Source organism: Bufo bufo, chromosome 10 (assembly GCF_905171765.1).
Source record: "Bufo bufo chromosome 10, aBufBuf1.1, whole genome shotgun sequence".
NCBI lineage: Eukaryota > Metazoa > Chordata > Amphibia > Anura > Bufonidae > Bufo > Bufo bufo.
The window spans coordinates 47,808,223-47,836,196 of NC_053398.1; the positions used below are offsets into that span (position 1 = coordinate 47,808,223).

The 27,974-nt window shown below is 45.0% G+C and overlaps 1 protein-coding gene across 2 annotated transcripts in view; it reads right to left on the reverse strand.

The window, feature by feature from the left end:
- HRAS (HRas proto-oncogene, GTPase) overlaps nt 1-27,974 on the reverse strand; it is a 96,608-nt gene that overhangs the window by 17,933 nt on the left and 50,701 nt on the right. The window contains exons 3-6 of one of the 2 annotated variants that reach the window (XM_040410516.1): nt 22,408-22,464; nt 15,651-15,774; nt 3,408-3,586; nt 750-909 (exon numbers count right to left, since the gene is read on the reverse strand). In XM_040410516.1, the coding sequence (XP_040266450.1) occupies nt 750-909; nt 3,408-3,586; nt 15,651-15,774; nt 22,408-22,412 (468 nt within the window). In that variant the 5' untranslated portion in view covers nt 22,413-22,464. The remainder of the gene's footprint in view (nt 1-749; nt 910-3,407; nt 3,587-15,650; nt 15,775-22,407; nt 22,465-27,974) is intronic. The other variant, XM_040410517.1, reaches the window with a different exon arrangement.

Genomic DNA, 27,974 nt, shown 5'->3' on the forward strand with positions numbered 1-27,974 from the left:
CCCCTTCTCGGCGCGTGCGCACAGTGCAAGAAGAAGCCGATGCCAGCAGTCCGCAACGGCGCATCAGGCTGAGCCTGTGCGCACGCGCGGGATCTCAAAGCGGGAGGAGGGGAGGGAGAGGCGGCACTGAGGAGTAGAAGGCGGCGCTGGGCACGAACGGTGATGCGTGCGGCCGGGCACCATGCATCCACAGACCTCCCCTGCTTGGGCACCCTAATTCAATGATTGACAGGTTAGTAAAAGCTGTTTTTCCACAGAATAAAGCCACAAATAGCTTTTATAAGGCCACCTTAGAAATCAGAATGCTACCCTGGACATGAGCAGATGTTTAGCTCACAGGACTTATAGGTGGTGACAGAATCCCTTTAATCATATACATAAATATGATAAATTTGGGGCAGGGTAATGAGCCCAGTCCTCCACACCATAGAGCAAAGTGTGCAGATACTGCATATGTTTGGAAAATGTAATAAAAAGTTCGTGGAAAAAAAAATAAAAAAAACTCCCTGAAATGAGTTTTTGCAGGTTCGGATGTCTGACACTGTAAAGCCAAATGCATTGTTGGGGTTAATTTATCGAACTGGTGTAAAGCAGACCTGGCTTAGTTGCGCATAGCAACCAATCAGATTCCACCTTTCATTTTCCAAAGGAGCCATCAAAAATGAAAGGTGGAATCTGATTGGTTGCTATGCGCAACTAAGCCAGGTCTGCTTTACACCAGTTCGATAAATGACCCCATGTGTACTTACCTGCCTGGTTTTAGCAGATGTTTCAATGTAAGGAATGCCGTAACTTCTAGCCAGGTCCTGAGCTTGTCGGGTCTCCACAGTTCTGGCTGGGAGGTCACACTTGTTCCCCACCAAAACCATTGGAACGTCATCAGAGTCCTTGACCCTTTTTATTTGTTCCCTATGTAAAATATTGCAAAGGATGTATAAAAACTATAAATCACTGATTTTGTTTAGCTATAACATAAAAAACAAACCCAACAAAGAAACTACATATATAAAGATACAATAGCATCAACTAAACATTTACTAGCCCATACCATTTTATGGCAAAGAAAGGTATTCCCAAAACTTTGCGCGAATATATTTCATTAATGGTGATGAGCGAAGCGAGCTTCAGATGTTACACCCAACGTTGCTTCGTTCAAAACTTCGGATTAATGCTGTACAGAGATCCGTCTCCGTACAGTATTAGAACGTATGGGCTCCGATGAGCCGAAGTTAGGTATTCGCGAAGTCGCACGTGACTTCGTTAAATAACTTAGGTAATTAATTTTTTAAAGTGGAAAACCATGTTGAAACTTGAAACTGAACTCTGCTTCGGTTCTGAGGTACCAGTCAATCACGACTTCGCGAATTCACGGATCTCCGTACAGTATTAATCCGAAGTTTTGAACCAAGCGACTTCGGATGTAACATTCGAAACTCGCTTTGCTCAGCACTAATTAGTACAATGAAAGCTTCTACAGAATGATAGAACAAGATTGCTGCGAGTACTGTACGTTAGACACGGTCAGACAGGAAGTCACAGAATCATCAATTAATATTATGCCGTGTGTTCCATCCGAGTAGCAGTGTTCAGTCAGCAAAAATGTGACCCTTACATGGATTTTCTAAAGTGAGGGAACCCCTTTAAGGAGTTTTTAGCCGGGATGATTGTACAAATTGCTCATTCAATTGCTTCTCCAATCATTGCCCACTAGAATAGTGATCGGCCTACAAGTGTGCAAATGCTGCTTTGTTAGCTGATAGCATCTTCTATTGCAGACCGCTTGTCAGCAGCGGTGCCAACATGCTGTACTGTGTATGAGCCATTGCATTAACACATTTAGGGCTCATGCACACCAATGTATTTCCTTTCCGTGTCCGTTTCTTTTCTTTTTTTTTTGCGGGACCATTCATTTCAATGGGTCCGCAAAAAAACGGAAGTTACTTTGTGTGCATTTTGTTTCCGTATGTCCGTAATTCCATTCCGCCAAAAAATTGAAAATGTCCTATTATTGTCCGCATTACAGACAAGGATAGGACTGTTCTATTAGAGGCCAGCTGTTTTGTTCCGCAAAATACGGAATGCACACGGACGTCATCCGTATTTTTTGCAGACATAAAAAGACATATGGTCGTGTGCATGAGCCCTAAAGTGAAGGTAATAACGTGCACTAAATGACTTGCATATTGTTGACTGTGCGGAAAAACTGAAACACTGAGCGCAATGACAGACAAGGCGTCTTAAATGTGCATGCAAAGCCCAGATTCATTCCATATCGTACGTGTGAAATAAGCCTTAGCGGCATTCACATGACCGTATTTTTTTTTTTTCGCTGTCCGGAACTGCAAGATATGGATGACGTCTGTGTTTCATGTGTTTTTTTGCAGACTTATTGACTTCAATAGATCTGTGGTTTGCATTTGCGTCCAAGAATAGGACATGTTCTATATTTTGCGTAACGGACATACAGATAAGGAAAGCAAACAGAAGACATCCATGTGCGCAGACCAATACAAGTGAATGGGTCTAAATGCAATCCGCAAAAAAAAATGCAGATCGGACACGGACCAAAAATACAGTAGTGTGCATGAGGCCTTACTGTGTTGTAAATGCATGATAACTCCAATATAACCGCATCACAGCGGCACCGTGTGCCCGCACCCTCAGCGTGCGGCTGGCTGGGAGCAGGCGAGTTACGGCCACCTACAGCAACCAATGTCTGCATGAGTTTGCCACAATTATTTGCTGCACTGGGGCTTGCCCGCCAGCATCCGCACTATGAGATGGCATCCTTAGTGCAAGAAATGGAAAAGATACTATTTTAGGTTTGAGCTCAGCAGTTCTTTGCCCGATGTGAACACATCGAAACCCTGAGAATGCCACCTACTCAGGCAGTGGTGTTCAGTACCAAAGCTCAAAGATCCGTGCAAAGACTTTTTGATATTTTTGTGTGCCTTGATGTACCCATGTGGTCCTACGCTTTGTGTACAATAGTGGCCCCTGAAAAACTATGGGGCACATTTACTAAGACCAGCGTCTTAAGACCAGCTGGTGGTGGTTTGCCGAAGTTTCGTAGAGGTGCCGGTCTCTTCATAACTTCGGCACATCCAGCACCGATTCTAAATGTGAGACAGCTCCCTTGCTGGCTTACATTTAGACCATTTTCTATGTCTAAACCAGGCGTAGAAGATGATGAATGAGATGGGCCTGCTGGCCCGTCCCCTTCTTCACCCACACTATGCACTCTTTTTTAGACATGGCGTGAGCGCGGGAAGGAGTTGCAGATTCTGCCACAACATGGCATGCGCCAGAATCTGCGCCAGATATACGACACAAAACTGGCGTATATCTGGTCATAAATGACCCCCTATGTTCCTCTGCAAATGTTCAATGATATTAATGTCACACACCTGTATTGGTGAATATCCTCAAAAGACTTGGTGTTGTTAATGGCAAAAACACATAAAAACCCTTCTCCTGTTCTCATGTACTGGTCCCTCATCGCACTGTATTCCTCTTGACCTGCTGTGTCCAAGATGTCCAGCAAGCAAGTTTCTCCATCTATGACGACCTGTTTTCTGTAGGAATCCTGAAAAATGAAATGGACAAAGCACAGGTAAGTTAGAAAGTAAACATGCACTTAGGTGGGGTTCACATCACGTTTTTTTCCCCAGCAGTTTAACGTATACAAAAAAACATATACGTTAAACGGATGCCTCCGACTGATGCCATACAGTGACATCCGTTCACCATATCGTTGCATTGTAAAAAAATAAAATAAAGAATACTTTTTTTTTTTTAAGTATATGTTGTTGTTTTTTTTTTTACTAGACTGTGCAGGATACAAGAACGTGGCGTGCTGCGTTTTTGTATATATATATTTTTTAACGTAAATGTCAAACTGAAGCATGAAACGTGATGTGAACCCCCCCTTATATATATGTTCCTCATACGACCACATATAGGATTTCATGACCAACCCACCAGGACTGGCAAGTATATACAAAGTGCCCCACGTTGATATCTAGAGTGTATCTATGTATGGACTCAATAGTTGCGTTCAGAGACATATACTCTAATTATTACTTCTGCCATCTTGAAGGCACTACACCCCAAGAAAAATAATTTATTGGGGATAATATTCAGTAACTTTAACACCTAACCGTTGTGGTAAAGTACTACAAGTGGGAAGAATGGAACGAAGCTGGCCCTAAAAAACATCACCAGAGAACAGATAGTATTTTTGTGGTACACAGAGACATCATGTGGTCATTTGTGGCATTGCAGTAATGTGGCAATGAAGCACACTTACTAAAGAAACACTCACCATGGTGCATCACTAACTCAAAAACAGTCCTTGAAAGAGGTTTTCTGACTTTATGCAGCTAAAACTTATTTGTTGTATCATTTTAATATCACATCATTTCTATAGATTTTTATTTAACTCTCTTATAGATGGTACTTTGTGCATTAAAATGCATAATATTGTAAAACTTTGCTTGGACATAAAGAATGGAAAAAAATACTGCATACATTTAGACAATTGTCCTAATCTGAAAATGTCTGCTAAGGCTAAGTTCACACTTACACCTGAGGCTCCATTCAGGGACCCGTCTCGGATTTTGCCAAAATATCAAACAAAAAAGTCCTGCATGCAGGAATACTTTGTCTGGTAACATAACACTCCCTAATGTTAACCCGACGGACCACAGTATAGTCAATGCAGTCCGTCTGGCACTATTACTTTCAAGTTATGTGCCGGATATATGGCACGTCCGCTATTTTCACTGTTCTGCTCCAATAACAGAGCAGAAGCGCTCATGTGAGAGCAATCTTAGGCCGTGTTCACATTTCTGTCGGGAGAATCAGTTACATTTGGCAGAACAAATTGCACTGCATTCAGTAAAATATTGTACGGAATAACAGAACCCCGAAGGACCCCATTATAGGTCAGTGGGAACCTTTGGCTGCTGATGGGGTCTGTTATATGCCAAATTTGGCATTCAGTTATTTTCGTATAATTGAAATCTTGACAGAGGTGTCAAGATACAGATACATGCCATGTTACAATGTGTCAGCGCTCTGCCTTCTAAAAAGCAATGCATCTGTATGAACAGGTCAGCAGAAAAAACGGAAGGGGGGCTCATTTACTAAAGATTGGCGTTTCTCACACCATGCAGTAAATTTAATATGCGGTGCATGCCTTTTAATAAATTTGTCAAGTCTTCTGCTGTCTGCTAGGAACTTGTGTAGATTTAATTTATCATTTTTAACTGATTGTTTATTAAAGTGTTGGGCTACGGTGACCCCGACTCCTTCCTCTAAGCTCTACCCACTTTTAAAAAGGGAGGCCCAAATTTTTCAGTGACTGCTAGGGATATTGAAAATTTGAGTAATTGACACTCAGATTATAAAAAAATAAAGTTTAATTATTCCTCTTTGTTTACATAAAACTCCATCAGACATTTAATGCATTCATAATCAGAAACGTTTGTAATGGTTAAAATACTAACCTGGTTGATTTCAGAGGCCGCAAATTGCTGCAGATTCCGCACCAAAAATCTGCTGCATTTACAGTACAAAACATGTGAATGAGGTTTTGAAAAACCCATCCACATATAAAATTAGAAATTCAGCTGAAAGGATGAAACACTGCTGTGACCCCCAAGTCAGACTCACATACAGGGACCAGGAGATTGATCACAATGTATATATGCCAGGGATAGTGGTGTGCAGCATGAAAGACTGTTGGCACTGCTCACGTGCAGGGACAGTGGTGCATGACATACCGAATAAAAGGTGGATTTACACAGGCGCGATTGTCGTGAATGAACGTTCCTGCAAACACTCATTCCCGACAATCTGCCCCTCTAGTTGGGCAGCCGATCACCCGATGAACGAGCGCAATGCTCGTTCATTGGGTGAAATGATTGTTAGTTCAGCACATAAATTATAATTTCTGCGCAGCGGATTGTGCTGTCTAAACTGCAATCTGCTGCCCAGAAACAAGGCAGCTGTATGAGGACAAGTGATAGCAATAGCATGCAAATGCAGCACTTCACCCCCACTGAATGAGCAGGTGACTGCCAGGAAGAAACCTCTTGATCAAGTTGAGCTTCCTTCTAGACTATCTGCTCGTCATCTGCCAGTGTAAATCCACTTTACAGTGCAGTAAGGATTCTAATCTGCACCATATTCGGGTCAAAGGGAGCCCTCTTTCTTTAACTGCTATCAATCACAGGATCTAGGGGATACAATGGGCAGAATAGGAATTATTTTTTATACCAGCTGTTACAGCGGGCTCCCCCGGTAATTGTGCTGGTATAACGGAGTCGATCAGCAGGACTGACCATGCTAAACTGTGGAGGGGATCTGGGCACTTCTACATCAGAATCCCTCACCATAGCTGCCGACTAACATTATCACACTTCTAGGATGTGTAAGGGATCGCCTCTTATTCGGGGGTCATTCTCACAATGCTATTCATCGACCACGGGGTTATGGGCCAAACATTGCTTTTATTTGGCACCTCAGCAAAATCAAAACAAACAATACAAATAAAACACCTGCCCGGCTGGGCTCTAACTAAACATGAGGACTCCCTATCTCACTGAAAGCCCCGTTCACACACGGGAAGAACATGCGGCTTTTCCAAGCCTAACAATCCAGCACTTCCAGGCTGTAACAAAGTCCAGTACCTTTTGGGGGATTATGGCCCAGAAGTCCTCCTGACTCTGGCCTAGAGACCGTCGATTCCAAGACCTCGCGGAGTCCCCCAAAGTTCAGGCTAACACCTAGCCCCGTGGCCCCTCAGCCAGTTTGGCTGATCCCACTTGTACAGAGCCTTCCCAGGCCTCTGCTGCACACAGACTCTTCCCCCTCCTAACAGTCTGGACTGGGCTCTTATAACAGACTGATTGTTCCACCTGGTGCGGCCTCTGACCTGCTGATTGACAGCGAAGAAATGGAAACTCCTGCCATATCTCTCCCCTAGCAGCCGTGAGGCCTGTCACTGCCTCACATATCCCCCCCCCCCTTTGTTCAAGCCCGTAGGGGTGAACACTAGCACCAAACCCAGATGCTTGTGAGAGGGCATCTACCTGGCCTACAGTCTTCCCTTTATTCTGCCAGACCCAGGACAACAGCGCTTGGTTTGTCACAAACACGAGTTTATTATGGAGTAGATCATATCTATGGGACTTTCTTCCCCATCTCCTGAGCAGGTACTCTCTTTCACGAGCGAGGATGTTACGCCTTCGCACCCATGGCCTCTCTCTTTTTTGATTCTCCGTCTTCTGTACATGCTCCTCATGTCCTTTCTTGAACTGCTGCAACTCTTGACTGAACGGTTCCAGTTCATGGTTGTGTCTCGACCCTTTCTCCTTCAGCAGAGCAGGCTTGTCCCTGCACTCTTTTTTAAAGTGCCTCCGGTGCAGATCTTCCATCTTCCCAGCTGTGGTTTCCCCCACTTTGGCAGCAGTTTCAGAGACCTCTGCTTCTTTAGTGGCTTTTTCCACATCAGTAGCCACTCCTTCGGTCTCTGCAGCACCTGAGGACTTCACGTCCCCCAACATCTCGGCCTTAACTTCTTCAGCCTTTGTTTCCTTGGACCCGGCATCATATGCTTGCCCTTTTAAGTCCTTCTCCTCTTTCTCCAGAGGCTCATCCAGGACACTGTTCTCCTTTTGGGAGGAATTCAGGAGAGCCAGCCCACAGCAGTAGACAGGATCTGCATACTGGTCGTCCATCTCCTCATATTTCTTCCCCAGCAGGCTGCTGGCTACTTGGAAGACCTTGTAGGGGGAGGGGACGTTTTTTGCGACCTGGTCCTGGTTACACACTGTCATGAGACTCTTGGCCTCTGCATCCACATCAGCCCCATCAACGGGTTCAGCAGAAAGACCTTCCATCTTCTCTGCCTCGGGCGGTACTACAGCGCCATCATCTCCAGACCGCCTCCAAACAGGCTCTGTGACTTAGACCTCTTGACATCCTTCAGAGGACTCTCCTCTTCAGGTTTCTCATTTTCCACCTGCTGCTCGAGAGCACGCTTAGACTTCTCCAACTCATAGACGTTCTTCCCGACGTCATCTTTTGAGCTCATGAGATCTTCCATCTCTGCTCTGAGTTGCCTGTTCAGCCTCTCAAATTCATCTCGCTCCTCAAGTACTTCTTCAAGAGCTCTGGCCAAGGAGAGGGCCTTGGTCGCCTTCTCTCGAGCATCAGTCTCCGCTTGGTCACGTTCTTCGGCATATCTGGTGGTTTTCTCTTCAGCCAGGAGCTTGTCCAACATCTTCTGTTTCTTCTCCAATTTAAACACAATTAGTTTCTGGTGGTCCAGGTCTACCATCCGATCACGCAACTCTTGATCAAGTTGAGCCATCCTGGCTTCCATATGTCTTTTCTCCTCCAAGAGGGCAGATTTTTCTGAGGCGCTGTTTAGAACCTCATCAGCCAGCTCATCTCTTTCCTGCTCTGCATGAAGTCTGTATCGCTCAGAAGCTGCAAGTCCCTTTTGAAGTTGGAGAATTTCCGCTTCTATTAGTGACTCTAGTTCCTTCAGTTCATTCATCTCTTTCTGTGACTCCTCTGGAGATTCCTGCAGTTGCTCTGCGAGAACCGCTAGCCCAATCTCTAGTGTATCTAGGGACTGTGCAGAGCGAGCGAAAACATCTTCAAGTTTGTAGCTGTACTGTCCTGTCAGGTCATCTACAACTGTCTGGATATGAGCTTCAGACACTAGGCTGTCATCCGACTGAACTCTCGTCTCGTCAGATATAACTGTCATCTGGTCGCTACTAGTAATCACTTTAGGTTTGCTGGGTCTTGACATGGTAGCCTCACTCTCGGAGTTGCTAACTGTCACGGCACATACGCCACTTATACTGCTCCTGTCATTATTAACCCTGACCTCTAGGGGCACCCATGAGTCAATCCCCACCTGGGACATTTTATTAATCATAGAAACCTGTGGAGACTGCACATCCACCTCTGGTACGTGTGGTACACCCTCTAGCCCCGCCACATTGTCTACAATGGGGTCTCCTAGTGGTGTTTCTTCAACATTTATCAACACTTTTATATCAGACAGATGTTTACCAACAGGGGGAGCTTTTTCCCCAATCACAGCCTGCAAAGAAAAAGGCCTGTCATTATTATCACATATTTCACATGACCTCACATTTCCATCATGCATTTCGGCAAACATGGTACCATTACTTTGCACCTTATCTGCACCCTTGTTCTCAATGTACAGCTCCTTCACATTATCATTTAAAGGGACAGGTACAGGTTCTGCGGGAGTTTTGTCACTCTGCAGAAGTGTCTCCATTACTTAAAACCTCCAAGCATAAGGGGAAATTACGGCCCACCATTCCCTCAGGTATGAGCGTATTTGTAACATCAGGTTCACAAGTCCCAGTTCTCACCGGAGACTCTCCCTCAGTGAGAACCACCTGAGAGTCCGTATTATCCACATAATTGTCCCGAACATGTAACACTCTATCAGTCTCTGGGGCGGCCATCATGCTACCTCTTACCTGGGCTAGCATGGGATCTCTGACTTTCACCACCTCAAATCTAGCTTTGATCACAGGCTCTTTGGGCGACCCAGAAACCTTCTCCCCTGTAGGTTCCTGTGAGGCAGTAACCGCAACAGGCTTACCCGCCTGTTCAGACACTGTTTTTCCCAATGTCATACACTTCCGAGACGGTTTTTCGCCTCAGTGATTTTTTCGTCACTGACCCAGCCGGTTTCCACTGCGGCCGGCTCACGGTCACTGGATCTGCCACACAACTATTAACAGGAACAGTCTTACCGCCTGACGTCGTGGATTCGGGAGACGACGATATTCCCAGGACATCTCTACCAAGATCACCAGCCTTCTCTTGGTTCCTGGTATTCGCAGACTCCTTACTGCAAACGTTGCCACCGGAAACAGCATGGCCTGGAGTCCTGACTTTTCCTGGACGGTAACTCCAGCCGCACTCTTTAGGACTTTGCGCACACGTGCAGGAAACATAGGATCTCCTGAGAATCGCACCGCTCTCCACCTCCTTTTCTTCCCGACGGTTGCCCTTGGCAACGGCACACATCTTTTCCACTGGAACTCCAGCCGCACAACTCGAAGCCTTTTTTCCGCGCCATAGCTGCCAGAAGAACGGAAAGTCTTTGCCAAGCACAAACTCCACTTCCAGGGTCTCACATTTTAAGAGCTCCCATTGCACAGGGCCATAGTCCGTGATAAAGGTCAGAGACACGGTGACATCTGTCTCTGGCCCCCTCTTTAGAAAGTCCAGTACCTCGGGCTTAACCCAGGACACGCGTTGGCGGAAATCTAAAGTGACCCACAGCGGGATTCCCCCAATCACCAACTCGCAGGATCTTTCTGTATCAGATCTTCTGACCTCGCAATCATCCATTGCATAGTCCTGCTGCAGGTGGGTCTGCACAGACCTCATAGTGACAACAACAAAAAAAAAATATTATTATTATTTTTTTTTTCCAGTCAGTCTCTTATCTGGGCTTCTGGCCCTTTAAATCTCTGTACCACAGCAAAAATAGTCCACAATAGCACGAGCAGCACATGCTCCAACGAACAAATAGGCTTCCGGCCCTTTAACTCCACACACTGCAAAACAGCTTTCAACAGCACCTGCTGTCTCGTCGTTGCCCCTAGCAACCGACCATTGCCCTTCTCTCATGGACAACTTGCCCGCATCCTCCACCAATTGTAAGGGATCGCCTCCTATTCGGGGGTCATTCTCACAATGATCTTCATCGACCACAGGGTTAGGGGCCAAACATTGCTTTTATTTGGCACCTCAGCAAAACCAAAACAAACAATACAAATAAAACACCTGCCCGGCTGGGCTCTAACTAGACATGAGGACTCCCTACCTCACTGAAAGCCCCGTTCACACACGGGAAGAACATGCGGCTTTTCCCAGCCTAACAATCCAGCACTTCCAGGCTGTAACAAAGTCCAGTACCTTTTGGGGGATTGTGGCCCAGAAGTCCTCCTGACTCTGGCCAAGCGACCGTCGATTCCAAGACGTCGCGGAGTCCCCCAAAGTTCAGGCTAACACCTAGCCCCGTGGCCCCTCAGCCAGCTCGGCTGAGCCCACTTGTACAGAGCCTTCCCAGGCATCTGCTGCACACAGACTTTTCCCCCTCCTAAGGGTCAGTTCACACATCCGTGTGTGTTTTGCGGATCCACAAAACACGGACAGCGGCAATGTGCGTTCCGCATTTTGTGGACCGCACATTGCTGGCACTAAGAGAATATGCCTATTCTTGTCCGCTATTGCGGACAAGAATAGGACATGTTCTATTTTTTTCAGGATCGGAATTGCGGACCCGGAAATGTATGGGTCCGCAATTCCGTTCTGCAAAATGCGGAATGGAATTGCGGATGTGTGAATGGAGCCTTACAGTCTGGACTGGGCTCTTCTAACATACTGATTGTTCCACCTGGTGCGGCCTCTGACCTGCTGATTGACAGCGAAGAAATGGAAACTCCTGCCATATCTCTCCCCTAGCAGCCGTGAGGCCTGTCACTGCCTCACAGATGGAACTCGGGATCACATACAGAGACAAGAGTTGTGTATAAAACATTTGCAAATTATGGCATAACTTGTGATTTTTCACTTCTCACTAGTGGCAAGAAAAGTGGGCCAGGCTTTGTGGGAAAGACCGGCGAAACTGGAATAAATGAAGTTCATTTAGTTTATTTTTTTTATTTAGAATATACACACAAAAGAGTTTTACTAAGCTTCTATATTATAAGTCAAGTTGTATTCCATCATTTCACTTTGCCCTGACCACCCTTTATCTCCGTTTAATACAAACCACTATTACTCCATTTTCTTACAGATTTTTTCTTTGTTGGATTCTTTATAAATTTAGCAAAAAAATTAATTATAATAATCAATATCATTTTATAATGCTTTGGCATACTCCGTATACTAAAACATTATTGGCTGTTAGTGTAAAATTGTTAGGCAATCTATTACGCATGGCTTAGTAGGCATACAACCAATGAGGCCTGGACAACTGTATGGCACCCCACAATTGCATCTGCAGGAAGGGCCAAGAAGGAATAAAGGGAGCCCTCTTTCTTTAACTGTTATCAATCACTGGATCTAGGGCAGGGTTTCTCAACTCCGGTCCTTCGGGACCCACCTACCAGTCATGTTTTCAGGATTTCCTTAGTATTGAGCAGGTGATATAATTAGTGTCCATGAATCAGGACTTACCACAGGAATTCATTCTGTGGGATATTCTCAAATCCTGACCGGTAGGTGGGTCCCGAGGACCGGAGTTGAGAAACCCTGATGTAGGAGATAAAATGGGCAGAATAGGAATTATTTTTAATATCAGTTGTCACAGCGGGCTTCCACGGTAATTGCGCAGGACTGACCATGCTAAACTATTGACAACACTAGGTAGAGGCCAAGGGGAGCAGTACAACATTCATCTTGTAGAATGTTTCTCATCAAAAGTAGTGAGAATATGAAGTTTTATTCTGCCAGATTCTGCTCTTGCAAGTGCCCTGCAGAATGAGATTCACTGTGAAGTGCTCTCTGCAATGAGCCATTTAACAGACCATCTTCTCTGATCTGAGTGGTAGTGAGTGGTAGTGGTTGGATGCTGCAGCTGTCATTTAAAGTAGAGGGAAAGGACTGTGAAGCAGCTCAATGCAGAGAGCACTTTTCAGTGAAGCATCTCCTCCAGGGCACTTGCAGGAGCAGAATCTAGCAGAATAAAATTTCATATTCACACTACTTCGTATGAGAAAAAAATCCACAAAAAGTATTTGTGTACTGCTCTCAGCACAGTCAAATAAGCTGACAGACCCCCATTAATACAAGCTAATCCAAAACATATAGTTAGGATATAGAATGACTGAGAGTGACACGCAGGTGTACCTAATGCTTTCACTGCGGTTTATAAATAAGCAAGGGTAAGAGGACTGGAATGGCAGCCCAGAGAATGGCACTGGAGAAAGTATAGCATCATTTTTTTAAATTATTTTTTTTATTTAAGACCATTCATGGGTTTGTGTGAGATTTTTTATTGTCTCAGATAACTTCTTTAAGTCTACAGAGCCAAACTGACATGTGAGCTGCATGAAAAAAAAATATATATTTTTGCATATTAATAGATAAAATGACCATCAATGAAAATGTAAAAAAATTATGTTCATAAAAACCATTAAGTAATTCTCTAACATTTTGATAACATTTGCCAAATATTTAAAGGGATTCTGTCACCAGGTTTCACCCCTGTCAGCTGAACATATGCTGATGTTCAGGGCCTCATCACGATTCCTAATGTGGGCTTATAAATGTGATCTGTAGCCTTATTTTGCTAAAAAACAGCTTTTACTAACCGGTCAGTCAAAAAAATAAGGTGCCCAAGGGGATGTGAAGTGATGCAAGGTGCCGGGCGCACCCGCCGCCGTTCCTGCCCAGCGCCGCCTTTCCAGACTTCTGCGCCGCCTCCTAATCCTCTGTGCCGCCTCTCGCTCTCCCTCCCCCTCCTGCTGTAAGATCTCGCGCGTGCGCACAGGGCTCTGAGAGGCTGGCGCCAGAGTGCAGGTCATACAGGGGGTTGAGCGAAGTGCTGGCGCATGCGCACTTCGCTCTAAGAAGCCAAATGGAGAAGTCTGCACGGGCGCATCAGGCAGAGCCCTGTGCGCACGCGCAAGATCTTACAGCAGGAGGAGGGGAAAGGGAGGGAGAGCGAGAGGCGGCACAGAGGATTAGGAGGCGGCGCAGAAGTCTGGAAAGGCGGCGCTGGGCACGAACGGCGGCGGGTGCGGCCGGCACCTTGCATCACTTCACATCCCCTTGGGCACCTTATTTCTTTGAGTGACAGGTTAGTAAAAGCTGTTTTTTAGCAAAATAAGGCTACAGATCACATTTATAAGCCCACATTAGGAATCGTGATGAGGCCCTGAACATCAGCATATGTTTAGCTGACAGGGGTAAAACCTGGTGACAGAATCCCTTTAAGCAAAGACTGAACTGCTATTGCAGCATTTGAAGGTTTATCTGGCAAATGACTGATCTCTGCTTTCTTCATCAGCCTGTTCCTGCATCATCATAAACCCTTCTGCTGACAGAGAACAGTCCCTGTATTTTCACTTACATGCTCGCTTTCCTTTTTAGAACCTCCAGTGCTGTGTTATTTGCAGAACATGTAGGTTATAATAAACAGTAAAAGAAAAAATAAATGGAGATAACCTTTAAGAAAACAGCAAAAAAAATGTAATTAAAAAGTTTATTCCCATTACAGTCATTATTGGCATAGCCTCATGATATACAGTGAAACAGGCTATGGGGACAGGGAAGTGACAACCTGATTACACCTTAAGAGATAAATTCTCTTTAGGGACTACCTAATAGGGACTATCACCATGATTGACCCTATTAAACCAGGCAGGCGAGTTCAACGACCCATCTCATGCTGCAATTGGATGTTCCGTTGTAGAGTTACGATTTGAGAGCACTGAGAGGCAGGTATAGCCACTCCCTTTTATTCCACTGATTGACAGGGTTAGGCATCCACACCATTCCAATGCCTGACCCTAAAGTCTTTAGCAGGTGACAGCCAGAGTATAATTGGCGCATGTGCAGTACCCCAGACCAGGGGGTAACTGCAGTGGTTTCTAATGTAATGCTTTTGTGATGTTCATGTTATGTCACACTTCATGCTATACACTTTGTACACCAGAAGATGGGGTATGGTTGGCAGTGGTTGGTAACAGGCATGGTACTTGCAATCCCATTCTTCCCCTCTTGGCAGGAGTGGGCTGGTGTGATTTCCTACCAATGGAGGGGCAGAGCTAGTTAGAGAAGAGTGTGAAACAGTTAGGAGTGAAGGATCCTGTGATCCAGCTCCTGCTGCTCCAAACCATGAGGATCTCAGAGTCAGCTCATCTGGGAGGAACACTACTCCAGAGAGCCATCAGGGTCCCAGGTCACAGGAAAATCTGTAAACTATGGCATAGTTTTGTCAGCAGAGTAATCAAGCTATACAGACTCCGCAGCAAGGTGGGGGAAAACACGTTAAGACGCCACCACCACATTTCAGAACAGGCATAGATAGAAGCCTGTATCATACAGTGGACACTTATAGCCACAGGTCCTAGAGTACAGCTGTAGGGAAGGGAATCAGGAGAGAGACATTGTCAGTTAGCAAACTTCTGAGTGTCATTTTCTGCCACATTGCCAGACACCATACCCCATTTTCTGTTTGTGTGTACGAACTGCTGGGTGTGCTGCTATTTGTTTTTTTGCATTCAGTAATTAAAAATGTTCTTTGTTCAATCATCTCTGCCTGGTTCCTTCACATAACATATTTACTGCACCGAACCCCAGGGAGTGAAGGACTGAGGGAGTACACCATGACGCAACATCTGGGTCAGATGCACCCGTTCGAGGTAGATGCAGGTCTCATAGGTGAGACCTACAACCTACATATATTAGCAATTTATGGTATATCCTGTGCATATGACACAAATGTCCAAGACTGAATTACCCCTTTAGGTTTTTGATCTTATGGTTCTCAGTAACTGTCAGCTTTCTGCAGAATGGTAGAAGAAATGAGTGGAGTAGAGAGAACATAGCACATTATAGAGTCTTACCTCAATGGTTGGGTCATACTCATCAACAAAGTGGTTCTGTATAAGCTGAATGGTTAAGGCACTTTTCCCAACGCCTCCTGCTCCCACCACCACCAGCTTGTACTCAGTCATTGTCCAGAACCCCCTGTAGAAGAATACACAAAACATATTGAAACATTGCAAAGAATATAACTTTTGCACACTGGCCCCACTTTTTCAGTACCAGGCTGCAATAGTTAATAAAAACTACATTTGAGTCTACAGATCAAGCCAAAATCTCATTACACTGAACTGTCTTTAGTTCCAAGAGTTACAGTAAATACAGGACATTTCAATTCTGTTCATAGGAATGCAATTAAGTGGCCGATCCATAACTGAAGATTAATGGATAACGCACATTTATAAGGGTACTTTCACACTAGCGTTTTTCTTTTCCGTTATTGAGTTCCGTCCTAGGGGCTCAATACCAGAAAAAACTGATCAGTTTTATCCTAATGCATTCTGAATGGAGAGCAGTCCGTTCAGGATGCATCAGTTCAGTCCCTCTTACGTTTTTTGGCCGGAGAAAATACCGCAGCATGCTGTATTTTTCTCTACTGCCAAAAATCCTGAACATTTGCCGGAATACCGGATCCGGCATTAATTTCCATTGAAATGTATTACTGCCGGATCCGACATTAACCACTTAAGGACCACAGGTTTATACCCCCCTAAAGACCAGGCCCTTTTTTACAAATCGGCACTCCACAACTTTAGCGGTTTATTGCTCGGTCATGCAACTTACCACCCAAATGAATTTTACCTCCTTTTCTTCTCACTAATAGAGCTTTCATTTGGTGGTATTTCATTGCTGCTGACATTTTTACTTTTTTTGTTATTAATCGAAATTTAACGATTTTTTTGCAAAAAAATGACATTTTTCACTTTCAGTTGTAAAATTTTGCAAAAAAAACGAGATCCATATATAAATTTTGCTCTAAATTTATTGTTCTACATGTCTTTGATAAAAAAAAAATGTTTGGGTAAAAAAAAAAAATGGTTTGGGTAAAAGTTATAGCGTTTACAAACTATGGTACAAAAATGTGAATTTCCGCTTTTTGAAGCAGCTCTGACTTTCTGAGCACCTGTCATGTTTCCTGAGGTTCTACAATGCCCAGACAGTACAAACACCCCACAAATGACCCCATTTCGGAAAGTAGACACCCTAAGGTATTCGCTGATGGGCATAGTGAGTTCATAGAACTTTTTTTTTTTTTGTCACAAGTTAGCGGAAAATGATGATTTTTTTTTTCTTACAAAGTCTCATATTCCACTAACTTCTGACAAAAAATAAAAGCTTCCATGAACTCACTATGCCCATCAGCAAATACCTTGGGATGTCTTCTTTCCAAAATGGGGTCACTTGTGGGGTAGTTATACTGCCCTGGCATTCTAGGGGCCCAAATGTGTGGTAAGGAGTTTGAAATCAAATTCTGTAAAAAATGGCTGGTGAAATCCGAAAGGTGCTCTTTGGAATGTGGGCCCCTTTGCCCACCTAGGCTGCAAAAAAGTGTCACTCATCTGGTATCTCCGTACTCAGGAGAAGTTGGGGAATGTGTTTTGGGGTGTCATTTTACATATACCCATGCTGGGTGAGAGAAATATCTTGGCAAAAGACAACTTTGTATAAAAAAATGGTAAAAGTTGTCTTTTGCCAAGATATTTCTCTCACCCAGCATGGGTATATGTAAAATGACACCCCAAAACACATTCCCCAACTTCTCCTGAATATGGAGATACCACATGTGTGACACTTTTTTGCAGCCTAGGTGGGCAAAGGGGCCCATATTCCAAAGAGCACCTTTCGGATTTCAATGGTCATTTTTTACAGAATTTGATTTCAAACTCCTTACCACACATTTGGGCCCCTAGAATGCCAGGGCAGTATAACTACCCCACAAGTGACCCCATTTTGGAAAGAAGACACCCCAAGGTATTCGCTGATGGGCATAGTGAGTTCATGGAAGTTTTTATTTTTTGTCACAAGTTAGTGGAATATGAGACTTTGTAAGAAAAAAAATAAAATAAATAAAATCATCATTTTCCACTAACTTGTGACAAAAAATAAAAACTTCCATGAACTCACTATGCCCATCAGCGAATACCTTGGGATGTCTTCTTTCCAAAATGGGGTCACTTGTGGGGTAGTTATACTGCCCTGGCATTTTCCAGGGGCCCTAATGTGTGGTAAGTAGGTAAATGACCTGTGAAATCCTAAAGGTGCTCTTTGGAATATGGGCCCCTTTGCCCACCTAGGCTGCAAAAAAGTGTCACACATGTGGTATCGCCGTATTCAGGAGAAGTTGGGGAATGTGTTTTGGGGTGTCATTTTACATATACCCATGCTGGGTGAGAGAAATATCTTGGCAAAAGACAACTTTTCCCATTTTTTTATACAAAGTTGGCATTTGACCAAGATATTTCTCTCACCCAGCATGGGTATATGTAAAATGACACCCCAAAACACATTCCCCAACTTCTCCTGAGTACGGCGATACCAGATGTGTGACACTTTTTTTGCAGCCTAGATGCGCAAAGGTGCCCAAATTCCTTTTAGGAGGGCATTTTTAGACATTTGGATACCAGACTTCTTCTCACGCTTTGGGGCCCCTAGAATGCCAGGGCAGTATAAATACCCCACATGTGACCCCATTTTGGAAAGAAGACACCCCGAAGTATTCAATGAGGGGCATGGCGAGTTCATAGAAATTTTATTTTTTTGGCACAAGTTAGCGGAAATTGATATTTTTTATTTTTTTCTCACAAAGTCTCCCTTTCCGCTAACTTGGGACAAAAATTTCAATCTTTCATGGACTCAATATGCCCCTCACGGAATACCTGGGGGTGTCTTCTTTCCGAAATGGGGTCACATGTGGGGTATTTATACTGCCCTGGCATTCTAGGGGCCCTAAAGCGTGAGAAGAAGTCTGGAATATAAATGTCTAAAAAATTTTACGCATTTGGATTCCGTGAGGGGTATGGTGAGTTCATGTGAGATTTAATTTTTTGACACAAGTTAGTGGAATATGAGACTTTGTAAGAAAAAAAATATATATATATTTCCGCTAACTTGGGCCAAAAAAATGTCTGAATGGAGCCTGACAGGGGGGGTGATCAATGACAGGGGGGGTGATCAATGACAGGGGGGGGTGATCAATGACAGGGGGGGTGATCAGGGAGTCTATATGGGGTGATCACCCCCCTGTCATTGATCACCCCCCTATAAGGCTCCATTCAGATGTCCGTATGTGTTTTGCGGATCCGATCCATCTATCAGTGGATCCGTCAAAATCATGCGGACGTCTGAATGGAGCTTTACAGGGGTGTGATCAATGACAGGGGGGTAATCAATGACAGGGGGGTGATCAGGGAGTCTATATGGGGTGATCACCACAGTCATTGATCACGCCCCTGTAAGGCTCTATTCAGACGTCCGTGTGCGTTTTGCGGATCCGATCCATCTATCAGTGGATCCGTAAAAATCATGCGGACGTCTGAATGGAACTTTACAGGGGTGTGATCAATGACAGGGGGGTGATGAGGGAGTCTATATAGGGTGATCACCACAGTCATTGATCACGCCCCTGTAAGGCTCCATTCAGACGTCCGTATGCGTTTTGCGGATCCGATCCATCTATCAGTGGATCCGTAAAAATCATGCGGACGTCTGAATGGAGCTTTACAGGGGTGTGATCAATGACAGGGGGGTAATCAATGACAGGGGGGTGATCAGGGAGTCTATATGGGGTGATCAGGGGCTAATAAGGGGTTAATAAGTGACGGGGGGGGTGTAGTGTAGTGTAGTGGTGCTTGGTGCTACTTTGCTGAGCTACCTGTGTCCTCTGGTGGTCGATCCAAACAAAGGGGACCACCAGAGGACCAGGTAGCAGGTATATTAGACGCTGTTATCAAAACAGCGTCTGATATACCTTTCAGGGGTTAAAAAAAACACATCTCCAGCCTGCCAGCGAACGATCGCCGCTGGCAGGCTGGAGATCCACTCTCTTACCTTCCGTTCCTGTGAGCGCGCGCGCCTGTGTGCGCGCGTTCACAGGAAATCTCGGCTCACGCGAGATGACGCCTATTGGTGTTAGCGTAGCCTCGGGGAGCCGCCGCAATGACGCCTTTCGGCGTTACAGTTGCGGCAAGAGGTTAAAATTGCCGCATTGACAGATCAATCCTTCTGGTCTGCGCATGCGCAGACCTTTAAAAATGCAAAAATAAATAAATACCGGATCCGTTTTTCCGGATGACACCGGAGAGACGGATCCGGTATTTTAATGCATTTGCCTGCCAGAATCCTCTGCCACAAGTGTGAAAGTACCCTTACTTCTCATCAATGTGGATACATTGCTTTAAGGCGGTTGGTTTCTATTTACAAAACGCTATTGTACAAGTAGTAAACAGAGGAGTCACCACAAACATGAACACAATGGATGCGATTTCATTTAAGGCCCCTTTCACATGAGCGAGTTTTCCGTGCGGGTGCAATGCATAAAGTGAATGCATAGCACCCGCACTGTATCCTGACCCATTCATTTCAATGAGTCTGTGTACATGAGTGTTGTTTTTCATTTTTGTGTTGCAGGAGAAGCATGTTCTATAGTCTGTGTTTTTCACGCAGCCCTGGCCCCATAGAAGTGAATGGGGCTTCAGTGAAAAACACATTGCATCCGGATCCGCATCAAAACTGATTGCACCCGCGCAGTAAAAACGGAAACACTGAACGCAATTGCAGACAAAACTGACTGAACTTGCTTGCGAAATGGTGCAAGCTTTACTGAACGCACCCTGATACATTTAGGCCTCACCAATGATACGGATTGTAAATCCATCTTTAGCATTCAACACTTCTATGTAAAATTACATAAATAGTAATGATACATTTATTCTTATTACCTAAATTACTTCCTTTGTGTGCATGTTTGAAATGCTATACATGATTGTCTACTTAAATCTAAATAGGTCCAAAAATTCTGTTTTTATTAACTCGAGCACAGAAACTCCTTAAAGAGGACCTTTCATTACAATAAAAAATCTAAACTAAGTATACAGACATGGAGAGCGGCGCCCAGGGATCTCCCTGCACTTACTATTATCCCTGGGCGCCGCTCCGTTCTCCCGGTATAGGCTCCGGTATCCTCCGATTTTCGGCTCAACTGGGAGGAGTCTGCTCTTGTTCTCCTGGGCGTCTCCTTCTCCCAGGCTGTAGCGCTGGCCAATCGCAGCACTCAGCTCATAGCCTGAGAGTTTTTTTTCTCCCAGGAGAACAAGAGCAGACTCCTCCCAGTTGAGGCGAAAATCTGAAGATACCGGAGCCTATACCGGGAGAACAGAGCGGCGCCCAGGGATAATAGTAAGTGCAGGGAGATCCCTGGGCGCCGCTCTCCATGTCAGCATACTTAGTTTAGATTTTTTAATCCAAGGCCTATAATGCCCCCACCCCATATGCCCGGGCCCCTCACACAGGTACTTACCTCACTCCCAGGCACCTGCGTCACTTCTGATGCTGGCACGGCTGCCGCATCACCCGCGATGCTAGGGAGGCTCATTCCCGTTACCCCCTGCTATTGGCTAGCCCCCCCCCCCCATGCGGGAAGTGGAGATGCAGTGGCGCAGTGCCGGCATCAGAAGCAGCGCAGGTGCCGGGGAGCGAGATAAGTGCTATCTGTGTGAGGGGCCTGATCATTATAGTTAGGGATGAGCGAATCGACTTCGGATGAAACATCCGAAGTCGATTCGCATAAAACTTTGTTTCAATACTGTACGGAGCGAGCACGCCGTACAGTATTAGAATGTATTGGCTCCGATGAGCTGAAGTTACTACTTCACAAAGTCTCGCTTTCGCATAATAACTTCAGAAATTGATTTATACTGTAAAAGAACCATTTCCCGAACTCGTACCACTTGGAACCAAACCCGAGTTTTGGAAATGGTTTTTTACAGTATAAATCAATTTCTGAAGTTTTTATGCGAAGTCTCATGAGACTTCGCAAAGTAATAACTTTTCCTCCTCTGAGCCAATACATTCCAATACTGTACGGAGCACTCGCTCCGTACAGTATTGAAACAAAGTTTTATGCGAATCGACTTCGGATGTTTTATCCGAAGTCAATTCACTCTTCCCTAACTATAATCCTGAAAACATAGTGTTTTAAGGGTTAATGAATGCTCTCACTTGGAAGCAGATCCTGAATTCCCTATGGCAATTCCATTTTGTTCCTACAAGTTTAACATTCCTAATGTATTGTAGAAAAAAGAAAACAGACAAGTCTTTCTTTGTATTCCGCCTCTGTCTTGTGAATGCTGAAAAATGTTACAGTAAAGATGAAGGATTCTAGGGATGTTAAGAAAAGTGGAAGTAAAAGGAACACTTTCCTTGTCACTGTGTTCAGGGGAGGATTGGGAACTTAAAGTGGCCCCGGAAAAAAAAAACTAAAAGTTGCCCCATGTCTTAGGCGGGTCCAAAAGAGAATACAGGACAAAACAATTAGGCAGGGACAAGAGAAGTATGCAGGGCCTGCAATACCATTGTGCAGCAGAACCAAATACCACAGGACAGCAAAAAAGACTGCCACCCCAACAGTGGCTAGTTACTAGAGTGTTATGGGCCCCAGTGAAAACTTTGGATCGCCCCCCCCCCCCCCCATTTTTTACAAAGAGGTGGCAGATTTTCTTTACACTAAGCCCAATGCATGGCTACACTCACCTAGTCCTAACTAATAAAATCTGGTCCTACCTCATCCAGGGTGTCGCAGGCGTCGGCGTGATGTCCACTGGATCCAGAACAAGGTCCCTGTGGTGAGAAAAAAAAAGAATAATCACATAAGGAAGGGATGGTGACTGCCCCTGTGAAATCACCAGCAGAGGGTGCTGTGCTGGCCTGTAAGACTTAGCCATGCCAATGTATAGCAGGGTAATCTAGGACATTTCACCTAAGTGCTACCACACAGTACTAATGCCCACATTGTGAGCCCTCACAGTAATTAAGCCCACCTTGTGGTCCCTTCAAAATAGTTCTGTCCACCTTTGTTCCTGTCACAGTAGTTATGCCCACTTTTGTGCCCCCTCACTGTAGTTATGCCCAGATATGTGCCTCCCACACAGTAGTTATGCCAGATTAAGTGCCCCTTCACAGTAGTTATGCCAGATTATGTGCCACCTCACTGTAGTTATGAACAGATATGTGCCCCCTCACAGTAGTTATGCCAGATATGTGCCCCCTCACAGTGGTTATGGCCAGATATATGCCCCCTCACAGTAGTTATGCCTACATATGTGCCCCCCACAGTAGTTATGCCCACATATGTGCCCCCTAACAGTAGTTATGCCAGATTAGGTGCCCCCCTTTACTCAAAGTAGTTAAGCCAGATTAGGTGCCCCCTCACTCAAATTAGTTATGCCAGATTAGGTGCCCCCTCACAGTAGCTATTCCAGATTAGGCGCCCCCTCAGTAAAGATGACCACTTTTGTGCCCCCTCACTCTAGTTGTTGCCCCCCCCCCCCTCCTTTTCATCCAGTCTGCAGATTTATGGGGAAAAAAAACACATACTTACCTTTTTCCCTGATGATGTGCTCCCACACTCACATGGCGCTGCTGGCTGTGCTGAAGGCCGGTTCCTGGGCTTTCAGCGCTCCACCCACAGCCAGCAGCGTGATGTACAAAACTGCAGAGGGCGCGCCGGAGCCCAGAAGAACAGTGAAGCAGTGAGCGGAGAGGGCTCCCTGCTTCACTATGGACAAAGAAGAGTAATTAAAACTTGGTAGTCAGGAGGAAGGCGTCACAAAGGGCGCCTACCAACTAGCCAAAAAAAGAGAGACAGTGCCACTCTCACGCACACAGAGGAGAGGAATTTGTGGTGGCCCAAGGGACAGGGTAAACGATAAATCGGGTGGAGTAGTAAATCCCCGAAAAGAGATACAGTAATGGTGGTGGTAAAAGTAAATAAATTGGGGGTGCCAAATGTTCAGATTATGAACCACAATAATAATAATATAAAAAGAACATAAGACACATACACAATTAAAATCTAAATAAAAGCAAATCCAGAGTAAAACTCCATTTAACTCACTTCGCTGGGGGGTTGCCACCAGGATAAAGCTCAAGACACCTGGGGCAAGACCCCCCTCCAGTTAACTGGAGTTTTACTCTGGATTTGCTTTTATTTAGATTTTAATTGTGTATGTGTCTTATGTTCTTTTTATATTATTATTATTGTGGTTTGTTAACCTCCTCCTCTCTTTTTTTCCCCTCTCTCACTATGGACACAACAGCCTGGCAGTGACACTGCCGGGTGAGTGTGCACGCCTTCCCCCCCCCCCCCCCCTTCCTTCCTTGCCTCTGTGCCCCCTCTTGTCTATGTGAGGACGGTAATACAGTCGAGTTCAGGAGGGCACTTATGGCCATTGAGCATCAGATCATTATGTAACCGGCCTGCGGCCATCAAGAGGGCTTGAGTGGCCTCCTGGGCATCAGCCCACCGGGAAATTTCCCTATAGGGTCTATGGTCAATCTGTTCCTGACTGTGTTCCAGTAGTGCAGATTAGAAGGGATACTCAATGCTGTAGATATACGCATGAGCAACAGAATCCCAGGAATGAAATAAGACAATTGGGAAAAAGGTCTATTATAAATAATTTTCATAACCCAGGTCAACAAGGTGTACAGAAAGAGACTGAAGAAAGGGCATGGCAAGATGGGAAAAGGGGCCTGCTGGTAAAGACATGGTATGCCATGGAATTTTTTGTGAAGAGACTCCTACTTAGGAGGTATTCCCATCTCAGACATTGATGGCTTATCGCTAGGATATGCCATCATTGTCAGATAGGAGCAAGTCCCAGATGGGGGGCCTACACCTATGTCCAGAACGGGTCCCCCGAAGTGAAGGAAAGTGCACTATGCATGTGCCGCCACCCTCCATTCACTGATATGGGGGTGCTGGCTCAGCTATTTCTGACAGTCCTTTAGCAGTGAATGGAAAGCATGCCAGCCATGTGCGAAGTGCTCTTTTTCACTTCGCGGGTCCCATTCTGGAGACAGGACCTGCTCCTGTCTGACAGTAAAGGCCTATCCCAGTGATATGCCATCAAAGTCTGAGATGGATAAAACCCTGAGCTGACCCTACTGACTTATATTGAATTCTAAGCATGCATTTTCTTCACAGCCAGTGAATAGCGGGCATCAAAATGTAGGACATGTCCTATTTTTGTCAGTTTTCGCTGCCAGACGCAACCCGTTGAAATCAATGCGACTATTTTTAATGGACATCTAGAAAAGAGTGTACCCATCTAACAGCCGTTAAAAATGGGTGTACTATAATATAAATAAAGGGACTTTCAAGGGTTAAAATAAAAAATATAACAATAATATTACCTCAGCCACTCACCAGAACACTCTTTCGTCTCTTGAGGCAGCAGGACTCCCAGCGTGATGACGTCACATGGTCACATTGGGAGAGCAGGTCCTGCTGCATGCATTAAGGTGCACGTATTCTGGATCGCACAAGTGGTTGAGGCAAGTTTTTTTTTGTCTGAGCTAAGGAGGGCAACTTATAATACTAGGGCCACAAAGGGGGCCATTATCTTTACTGGGGGGGCACAAAAGGGGCCATTATCTATACTGAGGGGCACTATGAGAGCCTTTATATACTGAGGGCATTGCAGGGGTTGGGATAAAAAAAAAAAGTTTATGATATTATTCAGTTTTTAACGGTCATTTTTAACAGCTATTAAAATGGATGCAAAATGGCAGTTAAAAACATAAATGGCCAGAAAACGGACGCACTAGTGCAAAATGGCCATGAAAAACTATCAGTTTATCTGTTTTAAAGAAGTTGTGTGTGTATGTACCCCAATTCTTAAATGGCCGCCACAACAAACTAAGTAATCAGCGGAGAAGGGCCTTGGTTAGAGAGGTGACCAAAAACACTGGCTGAGCTCCAAAAGATCCTATGTGCATATAGGAGAAATTTCAGAAGGTCAACCATCATTTCCGTACTCCACCAATCTGGGCTTTATGGCAGAGTGGCCAGAAAGAAGCCTCTCTTCAGTAAAATACACATGAAAGCTTACATGAAGTTTGCAAAAAAAGCACCTGAAGGACTCTCGGACTGTGAGAAACACGATTCTCTGGTCTGATAAAACCAAGATTGAGCTTTTTGGCCTCAGCTTCATGTTTGGAGGAAACCACTGCTCATCTCTTGCCCAATACAATCCCTACAGAGAGACTGGTTAGGGTTGAGGAAAAGCTGAGTGGAGTAAAGTACAGAGATATTCTTAATAAAAACCTGATTCAGAGTGTTCTGGACCTTAGATTGCGCCGAATGTTCACCTTCCAATAAGACAAGTAAACGTCCTTGAGTAGCCTGGATAATGGCTGTCCACTAACTGTCCCCATCCAACTTCACAGAGCTTAAAGGGTTTGTCTAATTATGGTTTGTCTTATAGGTGCGGATCCCAGCGGTGGGATCCGCACCTATAAGACAATGGAGGCATATCCTAGCGATATGCCCCCATTGTCTATAATGAGACAACCCCTTTAAAGGAAATCTGTCACCACATAGTTCGCTATGAAACCATCTTACATGCCAGATGCTTGTCAATTCTAATGGTGTTAGTTCTAATTCATTCAATGGCCCCACTGTGGAGAACTTGGGTTTTGGATGTGATGCTAATTAGCCCCGGTGTGTAATGAGGGTGATGCCATTGCACCTTGCTGCACCTAAGGCTCGGCTACTTTTCCTTCCTAGCTGTGAACCAAAACTTTGACTGACAGGGCTAGGCAGCGAAGACATACTCACGACTAACCCTAAAGTCTCACGATTGCTTATTCCATTCACTGTTTAGCACAGGCCCCATACAGAATCCATCAGCCAGCGAGCTTCTGTACTGTAGCCCCCTCATTGCACCCAGGGGCTAATTTAGCATAAAATAAAAAGCCTAATTTTTCCACAATTTGGCCACTGATGGAAATAGGACCATTAGAATGTATTGACAAGTGTGCATCTGGCATGCAAGTAGAGTTGTTGTGATACCAAATTTTTGATTCGGTTTCGATACCATGAAAAAGTATTGCGATACTCGATACCACGTGAAAAAAATATAATATTATTGCTAAGCAATGACATCCCAGATGTGCTCAATGGGAGACAAGTCCGGAGATGGTTTAGGCCATGGTAGCATGTTTAGACCATGCAGGCTGCGCACAGTAGCACGGACAACATGCGGCCTGGCATTGCCTTGCTGAAAAACTTCTCCTGGGACAAGGACAAATGGTGGTACCATTCGTTTCACAACCAAATTAATGTAAGGCCTCATGCACACGGCCATTGTTCGGGTCCACATCCGAGCCGCCATTTTGGCGGCTCGGATGCGGACCCATTCACTTCAATGGGGCCGCAAAAGATGCGGACAGCACTTTGTGCGCTGTCCGCATCCGTTGCTCCGTTCCGTGGCCCCGCAAAAAAAATAGAACATGTCCTATTCTTGTCCGTTTGGCGGACAAGAATAAGCATTTCTAAAATGGGACGCCGTTCCGTTCCGCAAATTGCCGAAGGCACACGGGCGGCTTCATGATGCCTAATGCAGAGTTGTTAGTGCACCTGAAATGAAGACTAGACGGGTCCAGCTACCGTACATTCCGCCACCTACACCATAATCCTGGGAATAGGACCAGTGAGATGTTCTCTTGCAAAGGCCTATTCATGGCATTGTCCATGGAGTCTCAAGATCCACCACCGGCTCTCATTGCAAAAGAGGGACTCATTGGCGGGGATGATAGACTTACATTCCAGCCTCCATTGCCATTTTGTTGTGCACCATGATAGCTTTAAAAAACAGTAGCATGAACTCAATGGAACACCTGGTGTTCGACTTCTGGCTCATAGACCTAAGTCCTGCAAACACCTTCTCATGATTTGTGTGGAGACTGTTTGTCGGTCATCCTCTTCTTGGGATATGACATTGAACTTCACTTTGAATAAAGATTGTATCACGACGCACCATTCTTCTAATCAGATGATCAGTCCGTGTAGAGGTTTGCCTCTGTGCATCTCTTGCTGTCATTCCAGTTTTTTGATGTTCTCCAAACCAAGGGACATGCAACTTTGAACAGTACTAACATCTCGGCCTAGGAGCATAGTGATCTACCAGTGATAATCCAAGGTCTCTCAGTTCAAGGATTCTGTCCCTCTCAGTTTGTGACAAGTGGTGATAACTGGCACTTGACAAACAGGAGGCATCGCACAGTCATGCCACACAACTTCTTAAAGAGGACCTTTCACCACACCTGACATGTCTGTTTTAATA